This window comes from Hippopotamus amphibius, chromosome 12, assembly GCF_030028045.1.
Source record: "Hippopotamus amphibius kiboko isolate mHipAmp2 chromosome 12, mHipAmp2.hap2, whole genome shotgun sequence".
NCBI lineage: Eukaryota > Metazoa > Chordata > Mammalia > Artiodactyla > Hippopotamidae > Hippopotamus > Hippopotamus amphibius.
Window position 1 is genome coordinate 35,176,428 of NC_080197.1, and position 20,724 is coordinate 35,197,151.

The 20,724-nt window shown below is 48.0% G+C and overlaps 1 protein-coding gene across 8 annotated transcripts in view; it reads left to right on the top strand.

The window, feature by feature from the left end:
- The window catches only part of RIN2 (Ras and Rab interactor 2), a 215,060-nt gene extending 194,578 nt beyond the window's left edge, over positions 1-20,482 (top strand). For all 8 annotated transcript variants that reach the window (XM_057701283.1, XM_057701287.1, XM_057701288.1 and 5 more), the window contains 4 exons: positions 9,443-9,748; positions 11,481-11,612; positions 15,778-15,941; positions 18,629-20,482. In XM_057701283.1, coding sequence (XP_057557266.1) covers positions 9,443-9,748; positions 11,481-11,612; positions 15,778-15,941; positions 18,629-18,952 — 926 coding nt within the window. In that variant the 3' untranslated portion in view covers positions 18,953-20,482. The remainder of the gene's footprint in view (positions 1-9,442; positions 9,749-11,480; positions 11,613-15,777; positions 15,942-18,628) is intronic.
- Positions 20,483-20,724: the final 242 nt, after the last annotated feature.

Sequence of the window (20,724 nt, forward strand, 5' to 3'; positions counted from 1 at the left end):
GTCCAGGTGCTCCTGTCACAGCCCTGTAGGTCAGCACTTTCTAGGTGAGAGTAAAATGAAAAACAATCTCAAAGATGAAAAATTGCCAGTGTGACCTATCATGGAGAATTTGAGTTCTGTTTAGACCACTCTTTAAAGCACTGCCACACAAAGCCGTACTATTTAGAGATTCTTGAATAAATGTTGGTTGATTGACATCAGCTTTGCTCTCCTGGTTGGTGAATGAGATGAGTTCCCATGAAAACCAGCTCTCTCTTGATTCTAGGGCCACATATTGTGTTTCCCGAGTGGGGAGCTCTCCACCCTCCACTCTGCAAAAGTGGTACATGGAGGGACAAACAACTGCTTTAACAAAGCATGCACACCGCTTGGCATCCTCCTCAAAAGCCCAGGTTCAGTGACTTCATGGACAGAGTGAGGTGTACTCAGCACCGGTGTGTCCTGCCCTGTAAGGTACCAACAGGTGTGACATCACTTGTTTTCCCAACACGTGCTCCTCATTGGTAGGTTTTCACATCACACCACTCTTGCTTCGGTCTCTTTCAACCAATGGGAGAACTTAGTCCAAACTTTCTGGTAGTGAAATCTACACTTTGCAGAACTTGTTGGATTTTTGTGGTTAGTGTTTTGATTTTATTCAGGCAAAAGAAGTTTTACTTCTGATTTGATGTTAATCTTGGGAAATCCCTCTGTTTTCAAGTCTTGTTTCAAGAAAAACCAAATATGTCCAACTCCAAAAATGTTAGTAATCCCAAATTTTCTGTTTCATTCAAATTGCCCACAGGCAATCAACAAAGATACAAATAAGCCAACCGTAGTCCTAAAAGTCAATGATGAAAAACAAGACAAGATATTGTTTGGCTTTCTTTAATGGCTGTCAAAATGTCTATTTTCTCTGAAGAGCATTTCAATTATTTGAAGAAAAAGTGTCCTTAAACTCAATAGCCACATCTTTCAAAGAGAACGTCAATTTACTTATATGTTTGCTTTATTTTTTTAATAGAAAAATGATACAGAAATGTGATTAATCACCAGAGAGCATATTGTGAATAAGAAAGGAGGTCTGAAGGCATTCCTTGGGTGTTAAACAATTAAAACTACTTTGCTTCAGATCATTTTTTTTAAATGAAAAAAATAGCCAGAGAGGCATAGGTGCCAAGTTGAGATTAAAACCTTGACTTCTCATCTAGTCCATGTGTCTGTGTTACCTGGAAGGAGTGAGTCACCTTGTATGTTAACAAAGGGTAGAAAGAAGGAGAAAGGTCAACCTCTTGCAGCATAGAAAAGGAATGCCTCTATTATTTTTGAAAATTAGTTTCAATACATAGAAGACCGCAGCAAGAAGCCCCTCTTTTCCCCATGGGGCATCATTTGCGGTATAATTTTTACTTCAGGGTGTCAGCATTGGGTCATCATATTATGTCAAGTAAAAGAAGGTCCACAGCCTTGGAATTAAGAATCTCTGCCCAGGAGTCACTGACTCTGTGATGCTCCATGATTCAGAGAGCTCTGCCCACGAGGTGGGGAAGCGTTCGGTGTCCCAGAGTGAGGCACACGGAGATGGCTGTGCTAGCATGTTTCCTGACTACATCCCTGGCATCTGCCATCCTCGAGAGAGAGAAGCACCTCCTGGGCAGGGAACACCCCCAGGCAAGAGAGGACTCCACGTGGGAAGTGAGAGCGGGAAGCCATGGCACACTTGACGGGCCAGGCGGGTTGAAAGGGAAGCATCAGAATCTTTGACATGGTTTCCATTACTGTGCTACACAAAAGGACGGCTCTGCTTGGCTGTCTTGGGGAGGCGAGACTCCGCAGAGGAGCCCTCATCCTCCAGGCCTCATCCCAGCCTTCGCTCACTGGCCCAGCCTCCTGACAGCAACGACGTCCTGCAGGCCCAGCCCTGCTCCTGGCATCCACGTGGGAGGTTCTCACCTATCGTCCAGGCCCAGGGCCTTCTTTGAGAAGCCGGAAGTCACAGCCTGCCTCCTCTGTCGTGTAGAGAGTGTGTATGAAATGCATCCTGTGTTTTTAGTAGAACCGAGTGACAGCCCCCGCAGTGGTTTAAGAGCACATTTATGCAGAAGAACCCTTAAACCCCCTTACTGCCTCAAGAGGCCCTGTTTAGTATCCTCAGGGTTATAGATGAGGAAAGAGAGCCTAGCGAGGTCAAGCCAGGATGCACATAGAGCTGAAGCCAACTCGCGCGGAGGCTTTTCCTACCCCTCCCGTGGCGGCCGCCACACCAGAGGGTCCTGCCATCCTCGTGACTCCTCAGTGATGGTGTCAGCTTGGATCACCAGCCCAAGGCTGAGCTTGCCAGGTTTCTGCCGAATACAAACGTACCCCCCACCCCCTTTTCATACTCTTCTTCGGAAGCAAGCCCCTAGTGCTCTCCGCACTCAAGGGACCAGGGTAGAATTAAGCCCCACCTCCCCGAGGCTGGGGGGCTGCATAAATTATTTAGGATTTTTCTGTAGGGAAGATGGGTCTCTTCTCCACTGCCTTCATTTTTAACAACTTTTTACTAGAAGGCACTGAAGTAACTCTGATGAATTTCATATATAAAATGTTGCATGAATATAGTCTATATGTTTGCAGAATGCCCTTCCCAGAAGCCCACCAAAATGAACAAAAATATAGGCAAATAATCCCCACCCCAGTGCTTGTCATCTTTGTTTTGGTGTCATGTCTGCTGGGCTGGTGGCATCTTCCTTTAAGCAATAAAGCATCCTTTATTATTTATTATTTAAGGGCCGAAGTAAGCATTGCTGACAATGTTTAAAGCAAACCCAGGTTATAGGACGTCCCCGCAGGGGCCTCTGCTGGCATCCCCACACCTGGGCAAGGGGCTTGCCTGGACTAGAGTCACACTTTCTGGATTCTGCAGGGCTAAGGAGAAGAAACAGGGTTTTCACGTAGCCACCCCAAGGAAGGGTTTTCAGTTCAATTCAGAAGACACTTGTGGAGCACACCCTACGTGTGGGCCTTGTACTCAGGGCTGCAGACGGCTCACCGCAGGTCTGGTGTGCAGAGGGCTTCGCCAGGAGAAAGGTCAAGTTTGCTCGGTGCCGGGCGTGGCAGACGAAGCAAAGAGCTCTGAGGACACAGGGAGCGGGGAGCCGTGGGGGAGGCAGGCCCCGTCGCGGAAGGCAGGGAGCCCGCCAGACACAGGGAACAGCGTGAGGAAAGGCGCAGAGATGCAGGGAGCCCCTTACTGTTGGCATCAGCGAGTGCATGGGCTGCTGGTTCATGGGGAAGTGGCGGGAAGAAGGGATGGAAGACAAGTCAGGACACGTCCCCAGAGCTGTGTGAGCCTTTAAGGTGCTGGAGAGCATTTTAGAGATCACCCCAGGCAGGGTAAGAGTCAAACTCTTCAACAGTCGCTCTAGCCCAGGTACCTGCCAATCAAATCAGACACTGGCCTAAAACACCTGCGGGTCCATGTGACAGGCCAGGTGCCAGGGGCCTGGAGTGATCAGACACAGGGACATGAGGTGGTCTGTCTGCTTTTTATGAGTAGTTTGTACAGAGGATCAGACAGGTGCTCCTGCAGCTGCCCAAGTGTCACATCTCAGCTGGCTGAGAAGGGTAAATACGTTTCCCAGCTGGAAGGAGGGGAGTGGGGGGCGGGGGGTAATGGTTCAGAGTAAGGGCTCGGGCTGGGCTGCGGTTTCAGTCCCAGCTCTGCTGCTGCTGAGCTGTGTGTCTCAACCTCTCCGTGCCTCCGTTTCTTCACCTGCAGCAGGGTCACCAGACGCCACTGTGCCCGCGCCACTGGTGCCCGCGGCATTTCCCTGACACTTCCTGGTACCACCAGAGCCCTCGTTCAGGGCAGATGGAAAGGCCGGGGGTTAATACCCACCCCACCCTGGGAAAGCTGCCCTCAGGCAGGGACTGAAGGGAGCCGGTGTGTGAATCCCCCAGCCACCTCTCCTGGGGGGCCAGCTCCAAGGCACCCCTGCACTGTGTCTCTTCCCAGGGGTAACTAGTTAAAGCACACGACGTTGGCCACCTGCCCACATCTGGTACCAGCACCTCCTGGATTCCCCTCCCAGGGAAACCATTCAATTCAAATTCTTTCGTCTCTGGGTGGCCTTCTGGGAGACCCCAAATGAAGACAGATAGTGGCCATGTACTCACGTCAGTCGAAAGGTGGTTTAAATACGTATAAAGTGCGTGAAAGTGCTTGGAGCCCCCAGTCGACGTCAGCCCTGATCTTTAATCCATCTGTGCCGCCAAAGGAAACTCTGTTAGCACAGAAAGAAAGAACCAGCTCGTTTTGCCTTTCTTGTACAGAGCAAGGCCTGGCGTGCCACTTCCTGGCTTCTTTGCAGTAGAAACAACCCGGTTCTCCACCGTCCCAGGAAAGTTATTTGACTGCTGAGCCTCGTGTCCATCTGCAAGACGAGGACAACACTCGTTCCTGGCCATAGGGCTGGAGCCAGGGCTAAGATATAGCGCGGGCATCTGTATAGCCCTCATCACAGGAACTGTGCAAACAGATGCCCCATCAGTATTAGCGATGGTAAACGTTTGCACTTCACAATTTGAGTTCCCCACGAGAAACGCACATCTCTTGCCCAAAACCATTAACTTCTATTTCTTCTACTTTATTTTTTTGAAAGAATAGTCAGAATGCTAGAACTTGAATGCACCAAGAGCTCATATGACCTAACCTCATCTTTGATCTTTGTCAGGTAGGTTGTGACCGGCCCCTTTTGGACATCACGTTGTTTACACTCTGGGTTCTGTTAAAATCCCTAAAGAATGTTGAGTATTATTTTGTTTTGTTTTAACAATCAGTCAGGCTCAGAGTGCTGCTTCTGTCTTGCCTGCCATGGGTGGGGAGTCGATGGTGGTTCAGAAGTTCCAGGCGGTGAGGTGTCATGGCCAGTGTCACTGAGAAAGACGGAGCCGGGCTGGCTGCCAGGCCGCCTCCTCGCACTCTTTCTAAGACACGCGCCTTCTCTGAACTTCAGCTTCTGGGCTCTCATTTCCCCTTCGGCAGCAGTGGGCGAGCAGAACATGTTCAAACAGGCTGATGGGTGATCCTGTCCTGTGATGCTTCCCTGTCTCAAGTCTGACTTTCTTTGGAATCTGTGGCTCAGGTCAGAGTGAAGTAACAGACATTAGGCTTCTGTCCTCATTTCTAGCGGGGCAATCACTTCACAGCACCAGAGGCCAACACATTTACCGCTTCCTATAAATCACTGCGTCGGGTCACACTAGGGCAGGGAGCGCCAAGCCCATGCTCCTTATGACATCCCTGCATGGATGAGTTTGGGACCAATTGATGGGATCGCTATAAATATTATCAGAAAATGTATTTCCAGTTGGTTATTCAGTTAGCAATCAGTTTCTAATATTCAAAATGTTGTAGCTCAAACAGTTCTCCAGTATCCTGCTGTTTCTTTGTTTGTTTGTAAATGAACACAGGTGACTGTAACCAGAGTTCTTGGGTTGGAATCCTGGCTCCCCTCTTGCTACCTGTGTGGCATCAGTCTTTCTGGCTTTCAGTTTCCTCATCTATGAAATGAAGAAATCATAGTCCTCCCACCATGGGTTTGTTGGAGGAACTGAAGAGTCAGTGCACGTAAAGTGCCTAGAACAGCATCATTCTTGGATTTATTTATTTGTTTTTAATATGTATTTATTTAATTTGTTTATTTCCTTTGGTTGCATCAGCTCTTAGTTGCGGCACGTGGGATCTTTTGTTGTGGCAAGCAGACTTCTCTCTAGTTGTGGTGTGCAGGATTTTATCTTCTCTAGTTGTGGCACTCGGGCTCTGTAGTTTGTGGCACACAGGCTCTCTTGTTGAGGCGCACAAGCTCAGTAGTTGTGGTGAGCTCGGGCTTAATTGCCCCGTGGCATGTGGGATGTTAGTTCCCCAACCAGGGATCGAACCCTGCAGTGAAAGGCGGATTCTTTACCAGTGGACCACCAGGGAAGTCCCCATTCTTGGGTATTTTTTTCAATAAATTTATTTATTTATTTACTTATTTACTTATTTATTTTTGGCTGCGTTGGGTCTTCGTTGCTGCGTGAGGACTTTCTCTAGTTGCGGCGAGTGGAGGCTACTCTTTGTTGTGGTGCGGGGGCTTCTCTTGTTGTGGAGCATGGGCTCTAGGCACACAGGCTTCAGTAGTTGTGGCTTGTGGGCTCAGTAGTTGTGGCACACAGGCTTAGTTGCTCTGAGGCATGTGAGATCTTCCTGGACCAGGGATGGAACCCGTGTCCCCTGCATTAGCAGGCGGATCCCATTCTTGGATTTAAAGCAACTGGAGATGGTAAAAAAAAATAGACAGTAGTCATTTATAAGCCACATTGACCGATCTGTTCTTTGCTTTTGTTCTGAGCTAGTCCACATTCTGAAAGGTTTTCTGTTCCTTTCGTTTCCTAAAATCGGGTTTCCCTCTTGTTTCATGAACAGAACCTTTTTTTCCTATTGGAGAGAATCATTTGGGTACTGGGTCTCTGTCATTTGGACTTATTTTTTCTATTCATCATGTTTATTAAAGACTTGTGGGGGTAGGGAGGGGTGGTTAGGAGTAAAGTCCTGAAAAAGAATGCAAATAGATGAGTCTTTCTTACTTGTAAATTACGGCCTTTAAAAAATGTATTAACTTCTTTTTTTCACTTGGGATTTTAAGGGAATGAGTACATGGTGATGGCTCCTAGGTGTGAACCATCCTGGCAGGTTTCCACAGCCCTGTTTGCTCCTAGGAGTGGAGTTTATGACACAAAGGCCAGTGTGCCTTCCCTGGGGACAACGATGAGGTACTCAGGGACCCACTCAGCCTGCTGGTGACAAGCTTTCTGCTGTTGTCCCCAGGACAGCACAGACCCTCTTGGAGATGATTTGTGTACACGCTCTGACCCAGAGGTGACCAGCCTCCCTCGGAAGTTAAAAGTTGCCCCTGGGGTTCAAGGTGAAAAGCCCAGGCTGGTCTGCAGGTGTTTTCTGTTGGTTTGATTTATACTCATCGTTACTGAGATTTAACACATATCCATAAAGTGTGCACATCTCAAGTGCTCAGCTCAACAATTTTGTACATGTGTAGCCACCATCCGGATGCAGATATCGCCCATCTCCATTGCCCCGGAAATGTCCCCACAGCCCCGTTTATTCCTAAGGTCGACTGCCATCCTGACCTGTCATCGTAGATTGGTTTTGCCTGCTCTTGAACTTTATGTATAAATGATGTGCTAAAGGAGACTCTTCTCCTTTTGGCTTCTTTCACACAGATGATATCTTGCAGACTCAGCCAGTTGCATCTGGAGCAGCTGTGTGCACTTTCTCACGGGATGAACCTCCCATTGTCTGAATTCCATCTTCTGAATTCCATTGTGCGAATATATCCTTGCATCCATCCCACTGGGATGGGCCTTGGGTGGTTTCCAGTTTGGGGCTATTATGAGTAACGCTGCTACCAACATTCATGTGCGTCCTACTTAATGATTGGCATGACTTTCCCCCCCCTTGGTGACCTCCTTCCAGCAGAGGGGTGGTCACCAGGAATGTAGCCTCAGAACCTTTGGGTAGAGGAATAAACTGGTGAATGTTTAGAAAACACCATGAACTTTAGAACTAAGAAATCATTGACTTTGAAAAGCAGGACGGTTAGTTGTATGGCCTCAAGCAAGCCATTAGACATCTCCAAGCCTCGGTTTCCTCATTGGTAAAAAGGGCATAATAAGTCATATTATGCAAAAATAATAGTAGAGATACTGTGAGAATTAGATGAGGTAATGAACTAAAGCACTTAGATAGAGCCCAGCCCACCTGGGCTCTCAGTGTTAATTGCTATTATTGACTTTTTGTCATAGTGACCATGTGGGGTGAAGTCTAAGGTGCTGTATGACTTTATATAAGTTTGTTAACACAGTGTAACCGGTGCAAACCAAGTAGTTTGTTTTCATGCCAGATGTGAAGTGAAAAGTTGTTCTGTTTTTCTTCCTACTTTATAACCTCTTTTACTTCAACCTTGATCTCTGTAGGTATGTCTGGCTTAGATTTCTTTGTCCCTGACCTTCTAATAATAGGTGATAATTTGGATTCAGTGTGATCTGACCTGTGTCAGAAATCCCAAAGGCCAGAGAGGTAACTCTGCTATTTCTGTGGATCTATGGGCTTCCAAGATGAAACCGCATCCAAGTGTCATATATTAGGTGTGGTTGCTACCCGTGTAGCTTTGATGAGAATGTGAAACATTTGAGATGGAAAAGTGGATGTGGGAGAAGCAGAGGGCTTCTCGTGGTACAGACCGTCTTCAGACCAGACCTCCAGTCATGGTCCAGGTCATTGTACTGGTCAGCCAAGACAGCTGCTCCACCAGGCAAACCCATTCCAAGAAAGAGGGAAAAATAATGCCTCCCACATGTAGAGGTGTTTCCTAACTCTGAACAGAAACACACTTTGACTTCTTACATTTTTATTTTGAAATCATTTCAGACATACAGCGAAGCTGCAAAAAGTGTATGAAGAAATCATGTCTGCCCTTCACCCGGATCCCCCGCTGTTAGTGCTTTGCCACGCTCGCTTCGTTCCTGCCTTTCTCTGTTTACATGCATGCGCGCGCGCACACACACGCATGTGCATACGCGCACACACACATGCACACATCCCCTCCTTTTATCTAAACCATGAGAGCTAGTGGCAGACATTGTGACCCTGTATCCCTAAGTACTCAGTGGGTATTTTCTAAAAACAGGGACATCGTGTTACAAAATTACAGTAAAAATTAACTTTCATTAACTTTCACAGAAGGTTCATTCCGTGAAAAAGAGCACACGGCTGCTCCAGACGCAGCTGGCTGAGTCTCCAAGATAAGATCTGGGTGAAAGAAGCCAGGTCCGCTGTTAACAATATTATCTAATCTGCAGACTTTATTCAGATCTCATCTAATGCCCACTGTCCTTTATAGCAAACAACATAAAGACTTCTTTTTGATCCAGAATCCAATCCAAGATACCACGTGTATTTAGTTGAATTTTTTTCCTCAGGAAATATTTTAAGGGAGCTGGAACCCTTGCTATTAGCAAATCCTTCTTTTAACATGACACAGTAGCTTCACTGTCCCCTGGATCCTCAGTGGAAGGACAGAGTCAAAAGAATGTCTTCTAAAATATTCACCCGTGCTTATGGGTAAGGAGGTGTAAAAGTAGGTAAAGTAAATATATTCAGTTGTATTGACTGCATGCAAGAGAGACTGTAAGTAAGAGTGTTAGGGAAGATTCACTCTCCCTGGCTTTACCAAAAACAAAAAAGATTGGCATTTGAGTGATTTGGGGCTAAATTTGGGTGGGTGGATGGGTGTGAAGTTCGGATGCGTCTGCCCGATAAACCAGTGCACGGAGTTGCAGGTGTCCATTCCCAGAAAGCAGACCTTGCATTTCTTCTTTCTTCAGACAATGGTCACAGTAGCTGCTCTTTCTTTGGCAGATGTGGTGTTGGAAAAAGCCATGCACAAGTGCATCTTGAAGCCCCTGAAGGGCCACGTCGAGGCCATGCTGAAGCACTTCCACGTGGCCGACGGCTCCTGGAAGCAACTCAAGGAGAACCTGCAGCTCGTGCGGCAGAGGAATCCACAGGAGCTGGGCGTCTTTGCCCCCACCCCTGACTTTGTGGACGTGGAGAAAATCAAAGTCAAGTTCATGACCATGCAGAAGATGTATTCACCGGAAAAGAAAGTCATGCTGCTGCTGAGGGTCTGCAAGCTCATCTACACCATCATGGAGAACAACTCAGGTGAGGCCACACCGTCTGGGCTCTTGGCCTCCTGATGGGGCTGGAACATGTCAGGCTTTCTGATTCCCAGCTGCTCTTCCTTTGTTTCTTGACTTCACCAAGCAGCTCACAAAAATACAAGTGTTACTCTGGTGTCTGGCAAATTAGTCCACATGCAGCAAACTAACAGCACCAAAACAGTACGCAGAGGAGGGCAATGCCAGATTATAAAAGATTTGGTTCCGGGTAATGGATACAGAGTCAGTCTCAGGAGTCTGAGTTCAGTTGCTCTGGGAATGGCTTCATTGACTGTGGGGCTTTGGCCACTGTAATCAACCTTCCAAGCTGTGGTTCTGCACCTGTCATGGGTGTGACCCTGTCCTTCTTCCTAAGGTGTAAATGAGATACATGCAGAGCCCCAGGCATGGCAGAAATATTCCTGATCATTCCTATCATAGCTACATTTTGGCCACTGAGGGTTTGTGTCAGTGATTTACAGCATCTGTCAGAAACTTGGAGCCTTCAGCAATAACGTGACTTCTTTGCCTTCATTTCATTGGCTCGCCCTTCTTTGCTCCAAGCTGATGCCGTGTGATAGGAATGCACATAAGTCAGCCCCTGGGTTTCCCCCGTGCTGCCTCTTGTAGACGCAGGAGTGACCCTGATTCATGGATAGTGATGAGCCCTGCGGTGCTCTGGGTCTTGGGTGAGCCTTTTTAATTCCGCGAATGATCACAACTGTTCCTCTGAGTGTAATCACTTGATGCAGAAGCAACGGAGAGAAAGCACAGGCTCTGTTACCCACGGTGGGAGGAGGTCGCCATGTGCACGCCCTTTGCAGATTGTTGAGCAGAGACATGAACACGCGAGCTCCTGGGCTGGTGATGCTGGCGATCTGAAGCATACGTCACACGCAAGAAATGCAAAATCGTGTATAAAAAGTCCCCCAAGTTATATCTGCATAGGATTCTGTTCTCAGGCACAGTTTCTCAGTCCCAGCACTAACGACATTACACCCGGATAATTCTTTGTTGTGGGGCCATCCCGCTTCCTGTAGGAAGTTTATCGGCATCTGGATGCCCTTTGCACACCCACCCTCCAAGTCATGACCACGAAAAATGTCTCCAGACAATGCCAGACTCCCCTGATGGGCAAAACCACCCCTGGTTGAGAATCTCCATTGTAATAAAAAGTAGCAGTAAGGACTAAATCTTTTTAGCCAGATATTAATCGTATGTATCTATTCAGCGTACACTGGATCAGCACATTTAGCACACGCTGAAGACAGAGAGGGAACAAGTTATTCCTTGTTCGAGTTTGGTTCTGTCACTATGTTTTGATTAATTTGCACAGAAAGCAACAGGAAACAAGACACAGAGGAGTAACGTGTGTAAGTAGACACTTCCACAAATGTTTTATCGTATCACTTGCTGAAAAGTTAAACTCTTTAGAAGTTTACTTTAGAAGTACTCTGTCCTATTGATGCCAGTCATGGAAATGGGGAGAAAATCCTCCCTGTGTTCATCGACTCAGACATTCATTCTGAAATTGTAACACAGGGTGGGTTTCTGACAAGGGCCATGGGGAGGGCCCTGGGCCCTGGAGGACTGCAGAAACACCCACCTCTCTTGATGAAGAGCTCACTTCCCCAGCGTGACTCCTCGCTGTCTAATAAAAGCAGCAAGTAGGATGTGAAAGGAAGAAATGTTGGTAAAAATATCCCCGTCTGTCTCCCCCTTTCCTCTTACTCCAGGGAGGATGTATGGAGCTGATGACTTTTTACCAGTCCTGACCTATGTCATAGCCCAGTGTGACATGTTGGAACTGGACACGGAGATTGAGTACATGATGGAGCTCCTGGACCCGTCCCTGTTACATGGAGAAGGTAACCGGCTTTTGAAGAAGTGGGAGGAAGTGGGTGCTTTTCTTCGGTTTCATTCTCTCTCTCTTTTTTTTAAATTGAGGTGAAGTTCACAGAACAGAAAATTAGCATTTTAATGTGAACAGCGCAGCAGCATTTAGTACATTCACAATTTGGGGCTACCCTCCACCTCTTTCCAGCTCCACAACATTTTCATCCCCCAAAGTAAAACCCCAGGCCGATGTGGCGCTTACGTGGGTGCTTTTTTTGTCATCTTTAGGGTTAACGGCCATTTTAATTTTGTTCATGTATGAGAATGCGCTGACTGTTTTTCAGATTACAAAAGTAATACATGTTCATCGCAGAAAATTCGGAAAAACACAAAAAATACAACCCTGCCGTAGTTCCACTTCACTGGGATTGGTTAATTGCAATTAAACATACTGTTCAGTAGAATAAATGCCATTTTTTAGAAGAAATGGTTTCTTTGATTGCAAAGGGAAGCTATAAACTTGCTGGAGAATAATTCCAGTGCGGGCACAACTGCCCGCCGTCAGCAGTGAGTCACACGAAGGCCTGTCTTTTGTTTGCATCCGTATTTTTTAAATTTGGTTTTCATTGTTAACATAAAACTACGGTGGAGTAAAATCTGGCTGGTTTGCTTCCGATTTCCTTTTGTCAGTTCAGTCTCCTGCTTGTATCCTCCTGACCCCAACACGTCTTTGCAGGAATTCCACTCCTTACACATGGGTTAGGTGTTTATCACGGAAATAACAGAGGTGTTTGTCGCTGTTGGTGCACGGGCTTGACATAACTAGGGCTCTTGTGTGAGCCTGTCTGCTTAAAGGGGAGCAGATCGGAGCCTGTTCATCCTTGTGCCTCCTGGCTGTCCATTTCCCTGTGTCCCTTTTGGAGCCCAGATGGACCCTGAGTGATGAGTTGTTGCCTGACATTTTTTTTTTCTCCAGTGAGTTTTAGTCTGGGCTTGAGTAAAAAGGTCCACCCACGTGCTGATGGGACTCCCCAGGGAAGGCACCATCCCAGGATTTTCCCTGGAGGAAACTGCAGTGCAGTGTCACCCCCTGAGTGTGTGCATTCGTTCCCTAAGTCCCCCAGTGCCTGGCTTTCGTACAGAGGGTCTGACCTCCAGGGACCCCTGAGGTTCCCCTTCCTTCTGCTCCTGTAGGGACAACGCTGACTCAGGACCAGTGATGAATATATTTTCATCCTGTGAACAAGCCTCTCCATCCCTTTACCTCTGCCCTGTTTATCTCCCCTCATTAATATTCACGGTGCTGGGGCCAGACCCTCCAGAATGAGCCCCCCAGACCCTGCCTGGAGCATTTCTCCCCTGGATTCCAGGAAGGGGGGAGGCATGTGACTTTGTCCAGGGACCAAGAGGAAACATACATCTGTCTCCATAACATGCTTCCCTTTCTTCCACTGCATTATTATTATAATTTTATATGCAGCCAGGATTTTTTTGAGCTTCAATCGTGTTTAATTCTAGTAATAAGTATGCTGAACTCCTGGTGCTTTGGGGAAAGGGCATGCCAGTTTCACTCAGAAAATTACCGTTCTGTTGCTGACAGTGTGTACTTAGGACAAAAATATGCTTACATCATGTGGCCTGAGGGTCCAGACAGCCATTTCCTGCCACCTTTCCCAGCGTTTCCCTGGAGCAAGGCACTGTCCTGGCCACTATGTCAGTGACAGATGGAAGGGTAGCAGTCCTCACCTCCAGGGATCACAGAGAGAGACAAGGACCCAGCTAGCAAACATGCAGCACAGCTAGTAAGCTCGGGCTTTCACTAGAGCCTGCCTGCACTCAGCCGGGTCCTGGTTTCTGCTTCTTGGTCTTCTTCCTGGGAGAGCAGGGTGGCCCCGTTGGGCTGGCTGTGGTTGCAGACCAGACCCGCACATCAGACCAGAGCTCTGCAGACCGGAAGAGGGAGCTGAGCAGAGAGACTCTGCTGGTCCAGCCCTGCATCCTACCCTACTGCCCAAAGCCCTCTTTGGTTTGCGGGACAGCAGCCCACAGCCCACATCTGTTTTCTGCTGTTTAAGCAGGTAGTTTCATTTACAGAAAAGGCGTCATAGAATCCCTTTTACGTGCACAGTCCTAGTGGCAGGGTTAGAGTTTTACTGAAATTTAAACCTCCCTCTAATTGCATCCACATGTTTCAAAGTGTGGTCAGTTTTGTGCTTCCAGCATTTGGAGTTTTCTCCTTAGTGGCCTCAACTTTGAGCCATGGAGTCTAAAATTTGATGTCCAAAGGAAACAGCCCCCTCCCAAACTCAACTGACACAGTCCCTCCAAGTCCAAGCTGCAATCCTGACACCTCCACAAGCCTCTCATGAGTGCTGAAGTCCATACTGGTTTCTCCTGAAGTCCTCTGTGTGGCATTTAAATTCTGTACTACTGAGTTTCCCACTCAATCTTGTGATTTGTTCATGGGGAAAATATTTAGTAAAATTCAGCCACTCAGAACTCTGTACTACATACAGTGAAGGCTGCCCTAGGAAATGTACACCCAAGTGGTAAAGTTGTTACATTAGTCAAATGACTCTGAGCAGAAAGCCTATGTGATGGATGCATGGAAAGTGTGCTGCGCAGAGTGGGTGAGAGGATGCTGTAAAAGATAACCCCCAAATCTCCGCCAGTGACCTGAAAACCACAAAGTGTGTTTCTTTCTCAGTACGATTCTCGGGGAGCGTTCAGCTCGTTTCCTAGGTGGTGGACCAGTAGCCGTCTTGAATGTTGTCACTCGTTGACCAGAGAGAGAGTTCTCCAGGGTCTTGTGTTGGCAGCTAAATATCAATACTTTGGCCATGAAAATGATACTTGCAGACAAAACTCATTCAACCACAACTAACTTCTGGTCCCTGCATGAATAAACCGCAGATGTCCATTTTCTTTAATACATTTATAAAGCAGGGACTCAAGTTCTAATTTTTACAAAGTCACCCCTGCTCTGTACCTGGCTCATAGTGGAGATTTGATAGGTATTTGGACAAAGAATGTCTCTCAATTGAGGATGTGCTGTGCTCAGGGAATTTGTAATAAACGTTTGGGGCGCCCCCTAGTGTTTCTCTAGCACAGAGCTTACAAGTTCCAGGAAGGCACCAAATTATAGTCTAGTGTCCAACTGTGAACCTGTGAACACATTCATATGCCTCTCAGGGTGTTGTGAATCTTTTTTTTTTTTTTTGGCTGCATTGCATCTTTGTTGCTATGCACAGGCTTTCTCTAGTTGTGGCAAGTAGGGGCTACTCTTCCTTGTGGTGCACGGGCCTCTCATTGCCGTGGCTTCTCTTGTTGCAGAGCGTGGGCTCTAGGCACATGGGCTTCAGTAGTTGTGGTACACAGGCTTAGTTGACTCCACAGCATGTGGGATATTCCTGGCCCAGGGATCGAACCCGTGTCCCCTGCATTGGCAGGTGGATTCTTAACCACTGCACCACCAGGAAAGTCCTATAAATCTTTTTAACACTCCCCAGACATAAGAGATCATTCCCAAATTCACCAGTAAAGGGGCATCACTTGCTTTTCCTTGTAAGTTACTTTTTCCTAGATGTCGTGTATGTGAGTCTCCAGGTAAGGATAAGAAAGGGAATCTGGAGGGAGAAGTTGTTTTGAAGAACCCCTATGATTGTGAGCACACGTGTATATTGTGTATTTCTTTCAAAGTGTATAGTTTACTTAAAATTTAGAGACTAGTAATTCCTAAAGGAAAAGCCCTAAAGCAAGTGTTGCTGGGAGATATGGGGACTCCTGTTCCTATAGTATTGGGTTCTGGCCTCGGAGTGGTAGACCCCACCTCCCTCACACGCCTCCCCATCTGCGTCAGGCCCCAGTGCCCTGACCTTTTCTGGCCAAACACTTTCACAGTTGCACATAAATAACAGAGATTCTGTGTGTCTCACCCGTTGGAATGGAAATTCCATCAGGGAAAGCAGGGCCTGGCCCCAAGTGCCCCCGGCGGTGGCTCAGGCCTGGCTCAACTGTACATCCGTGGGGATGGATGCAGGAATGGATGGATGAGAATGTGCTCTTGTGTGGTCTCTCAAGGAAACGCTTGTGGACGAGGAGGGGAGCATGCAGAACCTGACCTCCAACTCTGTGGTCCCCCAGCTGTTGTCCCCAGAGGTAAACCCCTGGAGAACTCACTCTTCCTGCCCTTTCCAGGAGGCTATTACCTGACCAGCGCCTATGGAGCACTTTCCCTGATAAAGAATTTCCAGGAAGAGCAGGCGGCGAGACTGCTCAGCTCTGAGGCCAGGGACACGCTGAGGCAGTGGCACAAGCGGAGGACCACCAACCGGACCATCCCCTCAGTGGACGACTTTCAGGTACGTGGCCGGCGGTGGGGATGGGCCCAGCTGCTTCCTCCCAGCGCACACAGCTCGAGGAGCCTGAGGGCCCCCCTTCATCGGATCATCCGATGGAAAAGGGATATTTTAAACCACCCTCTGACCTTGTCGTTTCACTTCTCTGTTTTCCTTAAATTAGAAGAATATATGTGTGTGTGTGTGGTTTGGCCCAAGTTTTGCTGCCCTTAAGAAAACAGAGTCACATTAGGGCAGGATTTCCTCCAGAACGTTCAGTGTGGATATTGAGCACCTGCGCACATAGGAAGCCGAAAGGAAGGTGGCAGGTGGGAGACCGGCGGGTGGAAGCAGCCGTGTGAGGCCCTGCACTTGACCTGGTCTCTCTGAGAAGAGGGACCCCTCTCCTTTTTCATCTCCCCACCCCCCGAAATGGAAGACCCCAGGATCTCATCGGCAGCGTCAGTTCTGGTAGCCGATCAGGGCCAGAGTTGAGAAATGAACATCTGAGCCAAGTCCTGCCTGGATCCCCTTCCAGAATCTTCAGTGTCTGTGAGCTGGTCCCTGGGAAGGTGGGGTTCCCACAGAGCTTGCTTCCTAGAGAGGAGAGGCAGGACGAGGCTGTGGACATCTTGACCTGACATGGGAGCTCTGGATTTGCTCACAGTCAGCAAATGATGAGTGAGTCTGCAAGTGTCTTCAGATAATGTCTCAAAAGTTCCAAATAGCGTCTTAAACCCCGACCCCGCTGTGCTGTCCACGTGCCATGTGGTGAATTTCCAAGCAGGACGGATTTGCCTCCGTGTTGAGATTCACCTTCCTTGCCCTTTTTGCCGTTTTAATGCTCTGAAAACACTCAAAAGGTACGTTTGGTTTAAAGCCAGTCATCGTGGAAAGGCAAGGTCAGCAAGGTTTTCTCCAAGACAGCAGTGTTCCCAGAAATTCCTTCCCAGGCACATAAACCTGAAGAGCAAGAAGGCATCCTGTGCACCTCCACCCCTTGGATGTTGAAGAACCGTCCTCTTGTTAAGTGATTTAGCATCCGCAGGCCCCTGGGATGCGGTGATTGTTGGCCGTCCGGGAAGGGGATTCCTAAGGCCACACAGCCTCTGGGGAGAATGGAGGAAAGGAAAAAAGCACGTTCTTCAAACACCCACCTGCCATCAGCCCCTTCCCCCAGTCCCCTCTCCCCATCTGGAGCTTCTAACCTAGCACCCCAGAGTCCATGCCTTTGTGAATAGCCCTCTCCACTGGCTTCGCTCACCTCAGAGAAGCACATCATCTAAGAATAGACCCAAGGCAGGAACTGTCAGCACTCGGCTTGGCTGTGGAAGCCAAAGCCAGGAAGCAGAGCTGCACTTGGAATGCCTGAGTCAGGGTCACAGACGCACACGTCTGCTCATGCCGGAGGGGCGGCATACCTCACCTCCGTGGTCAGGACACCAGAATATTGGCCCTGCCACTGCCACTGGCCCTCACTCGCTGCATGGCCTTGGGCAAGTTCCTTAGCCTCCCTGTGCCTCAGTTTCTTCACTGGTCAAACGGGGAGAGTGTAGGCCTCCACAAAGTTCTTTTCAGGAGTCAGTGAGTAAATGCATTCCACGCATGCGGGCCACGTGCTGGGGAGGCAGGGGAGAGGTGGGGTTGGGGATACAGGGCATGTGTGCACCCAAAGTGCCCTGAAATGTCCCAGTTCAAGAGCATCAGTGTTGTCATCCAGGTGCAGAGCACACTGGCCTTCCCAAGAGTTCTCTTTTCCATCATCCCAGGAAACCCTCAGGGTAACAGTGTGGGACCCCGGCAGAGCGGCCCACTCCCCTTCACTCTTGAGTAGGGCAGTCAGATTTTGAAAAGGAAGATGTATTCGTTTTCTGTCTGAAAATCAGACCTAATTGGGTGTTCCCTGTTTAATCTGGTGACCCTATTCCTGAGGAAGTAGGACTGAAGAATGAACGGGGGCCACAGAATCTTGGAGAGCCGGTCAGGAGCCAGGATGCCCCGCCCCTCATACGGGCCCCGGGTCTGGTCGCTTCCGCGATACCGCTCACCTGGAGCTGCTCCCCCAATCCCTGCAGCACCACCTGCAGCCGGTCAGCGCACCTCCCAGGCCTTTCTGCAGAATCCACCCGCCCCTGCCGACTTTCCCACATGACACTAGAGCCACCTGGAGCCCTGTGCTGGGTTGAACCACGTGAAACTGCCACTGGGGGAGGGGAAGGCCGGTCAACTGTCTGCAGTATCTCGTGGTCCAGCCTAACGCCATTGCCCCTGCTTAGACCTCGTAAAAAGGAGTCCGAAGCGAATAGAGCCTGTGCTCTTGTGTCTACATGTGTTATGTGTCGCTTCCTCCTGACTCTTGGTTCGGGCTCTTCTGCTGTTTGGTTTATTTTTCAAGCTGGGAGGAAACCTGGCATTGGATCTGGTTGACACTCTTAAACAGGGATTTCTCAGCCCGGCTCTCTGAGAGGGACTAAAAGGTCAGAGCAGGGCTGAACAGACTTCTCGCTTCTGGTATTTGGGATGAATTACAGACCACACAGTTGTGCTCCCAGTGTCCAGATTCGTATCAGCCTCTTTCCTTGCACCTGGGGTCCTCGTGTCCTAACACTGGCCATCCCCACCAGACCTCTCCCTGGCGTCCCACGGGCTCACCTATGCCATCCCGTTTCCTCTTCTGACTCTCCCCCCTGCATCTCTCTTTCCACCTGCAGAATTACCTCCGGGTTGCATTCCAGGATGTCAACAGTGGCTGCACAGGAAAGACCCTCCTCGTGAGGCCTTATGTCACCACAGAGGACGTGTGTCAGCTCTGTGCTGAGAAGTTCAAGGTGGCCGACCCTGAGGAGTACAGCCTCTTCCTCTTCGTGGACGAAACGTGGCAGCAGCTGGCAGAGGACACGTACCCCCAGAAAATCAAGGCTGAGCTGCACAGCCGGCCCCAGCCCCATGTCTTCCACTTCGTTTACAAGCGCATCAAGAAGGATCCATATGGCATCATCTTCCAGAACGGGGAAGAAGAGCTCACCGCCTCCTAGGAGACACCAGAGGCTTCCCAGTGGTGCATCCAAAGGAGGGAGTTAGGAACCTGGCCTCTGGCTTCCACGTGCTTGTGCTTAAAAAGCAGTCACCTCCTTGGGGACTGCTCGGTTCAGTGACTGAGCCATCCATAGGCCGACTTGGCCAAGGGCACCTTTAGCCGCGACACCCAAGCAGGGGAGCTGAGGTTCGTGAAACAGTAGGATCCGTCCTTCAGAGATGGAGAATTGCATCTGTTGGTTCAAGTGTCCTGAGATCGTTTGCTGCCTACCCCCAGCCAGGTTCTGGGTTGGCTCGTGTGTGTATATGTACTGAGTAAACATTTAAGGTACAAGCTCTTCTCTTGTGTTCAACAGCAGGCATTTGAGAAGACTGTCTGATGCAGGGCATCAAGGACCTCTCAGTTCTGTGGGTGTTTCCCTCCCTCCCTCCCTCCCTTCCTTCTTCATCTTCTTCTTTTTTTTTTTTTTTTTACAAAGAGCCTTGTGTTTTTATATATTTCATAGAAATTTTTATAGCAGTTGCAGGTAAACTGTCAGGATTGGTTTTTAAAATATTTTTGTAACTTTAAGATATTCTATAATTATGCATGTGATTTTAACATTTAATATGCGAAAAGAAATCTCTTGCTGGATTTGAGAGTATTGCATTTTAAAAGTCTCTCTTCTGTAACTGGATGTTCGGGCAACTTTGTGGGGAGAGACTGCTGGGTTTCTTACAGCGATGTATTGCTGACACTGGCCACAGAATGCCTTTGGAAATCTGATGTACTGTGATTACCTTGTTCACGCTCCGTCGTATTGTGTTGTTTTGTGTTTTCACCAAGCGACGCTGAAGATCAGGAAAGAAATGAATGTAGAGAGAGGTTGAGAGGGAAATACAGATTCGAACAGAGGACGAAGGAGTGGAGTCTGCTGGTTCAGGCTCCTTGAAGGAGGTGGGAAAAGCAGATAGAAGGAACCACCTATGCTGAAAATACTGTAAATATGCAATGAGATTTGCAAAATCTGGCCCATGTTATTTGCTTTCGGAAGCAATTTTGAAAACCCCAGGAGGAAAAAAAAATAACACTTTTTTTTCCTTTTCCACATAAATCAAAACGAACAGCATCAAATTATTTGGGGCAGAAACCACATAATGTGAGTTTCATTGAGTTAAATAAATGTCATTTGGAAAGTTTGCAAATGCACCAAAAAGCCCATCTGTGTTGTAAAATGTGTGGTGAAGTTAAATTTCTGTTTTCCAAAACCTGTTTGGGGGGTGGTGGGGGGGCGGGTTTGCACAAAGGATGAGGGTCTCGTATCAACATAACACAGGTAGTTACAAAAACATGTTATTGTACTGTGTAAAGATGGGTAGTCATCTAATTTGGTTGGCTTTGTACCTTGTACCTTTTTAAGCTTTTGCTGTACATCTGGAACCCTCAACACATAGTGTTGTACTTCCTTTTGTAAATGACTTTTTTAATGGAATTTTGCACATAATACATAATACTGTATGATAATCGTGTGACAATAATTCTTAAAATATTCTTCTATTGTCTTTTTCCTTTGAGAAGTAGAATGTGATCATGCACCAGAGAATGTTATGCAAATCTGGAATCCATGCCCGTGTTTGTGGTTAGTACTCTGTAGAGAGGAAACAGGAAAGTTAACATTTTTGACAAGCTCGTGTTCTGACAGGAGGCAAAAATCAAGAAGCAGAAGGAAAAGATCATGTTCTAACTTGAAAGGATTTGGCATTATCTGGGACAGTCCTTGGCTTAGTTGGA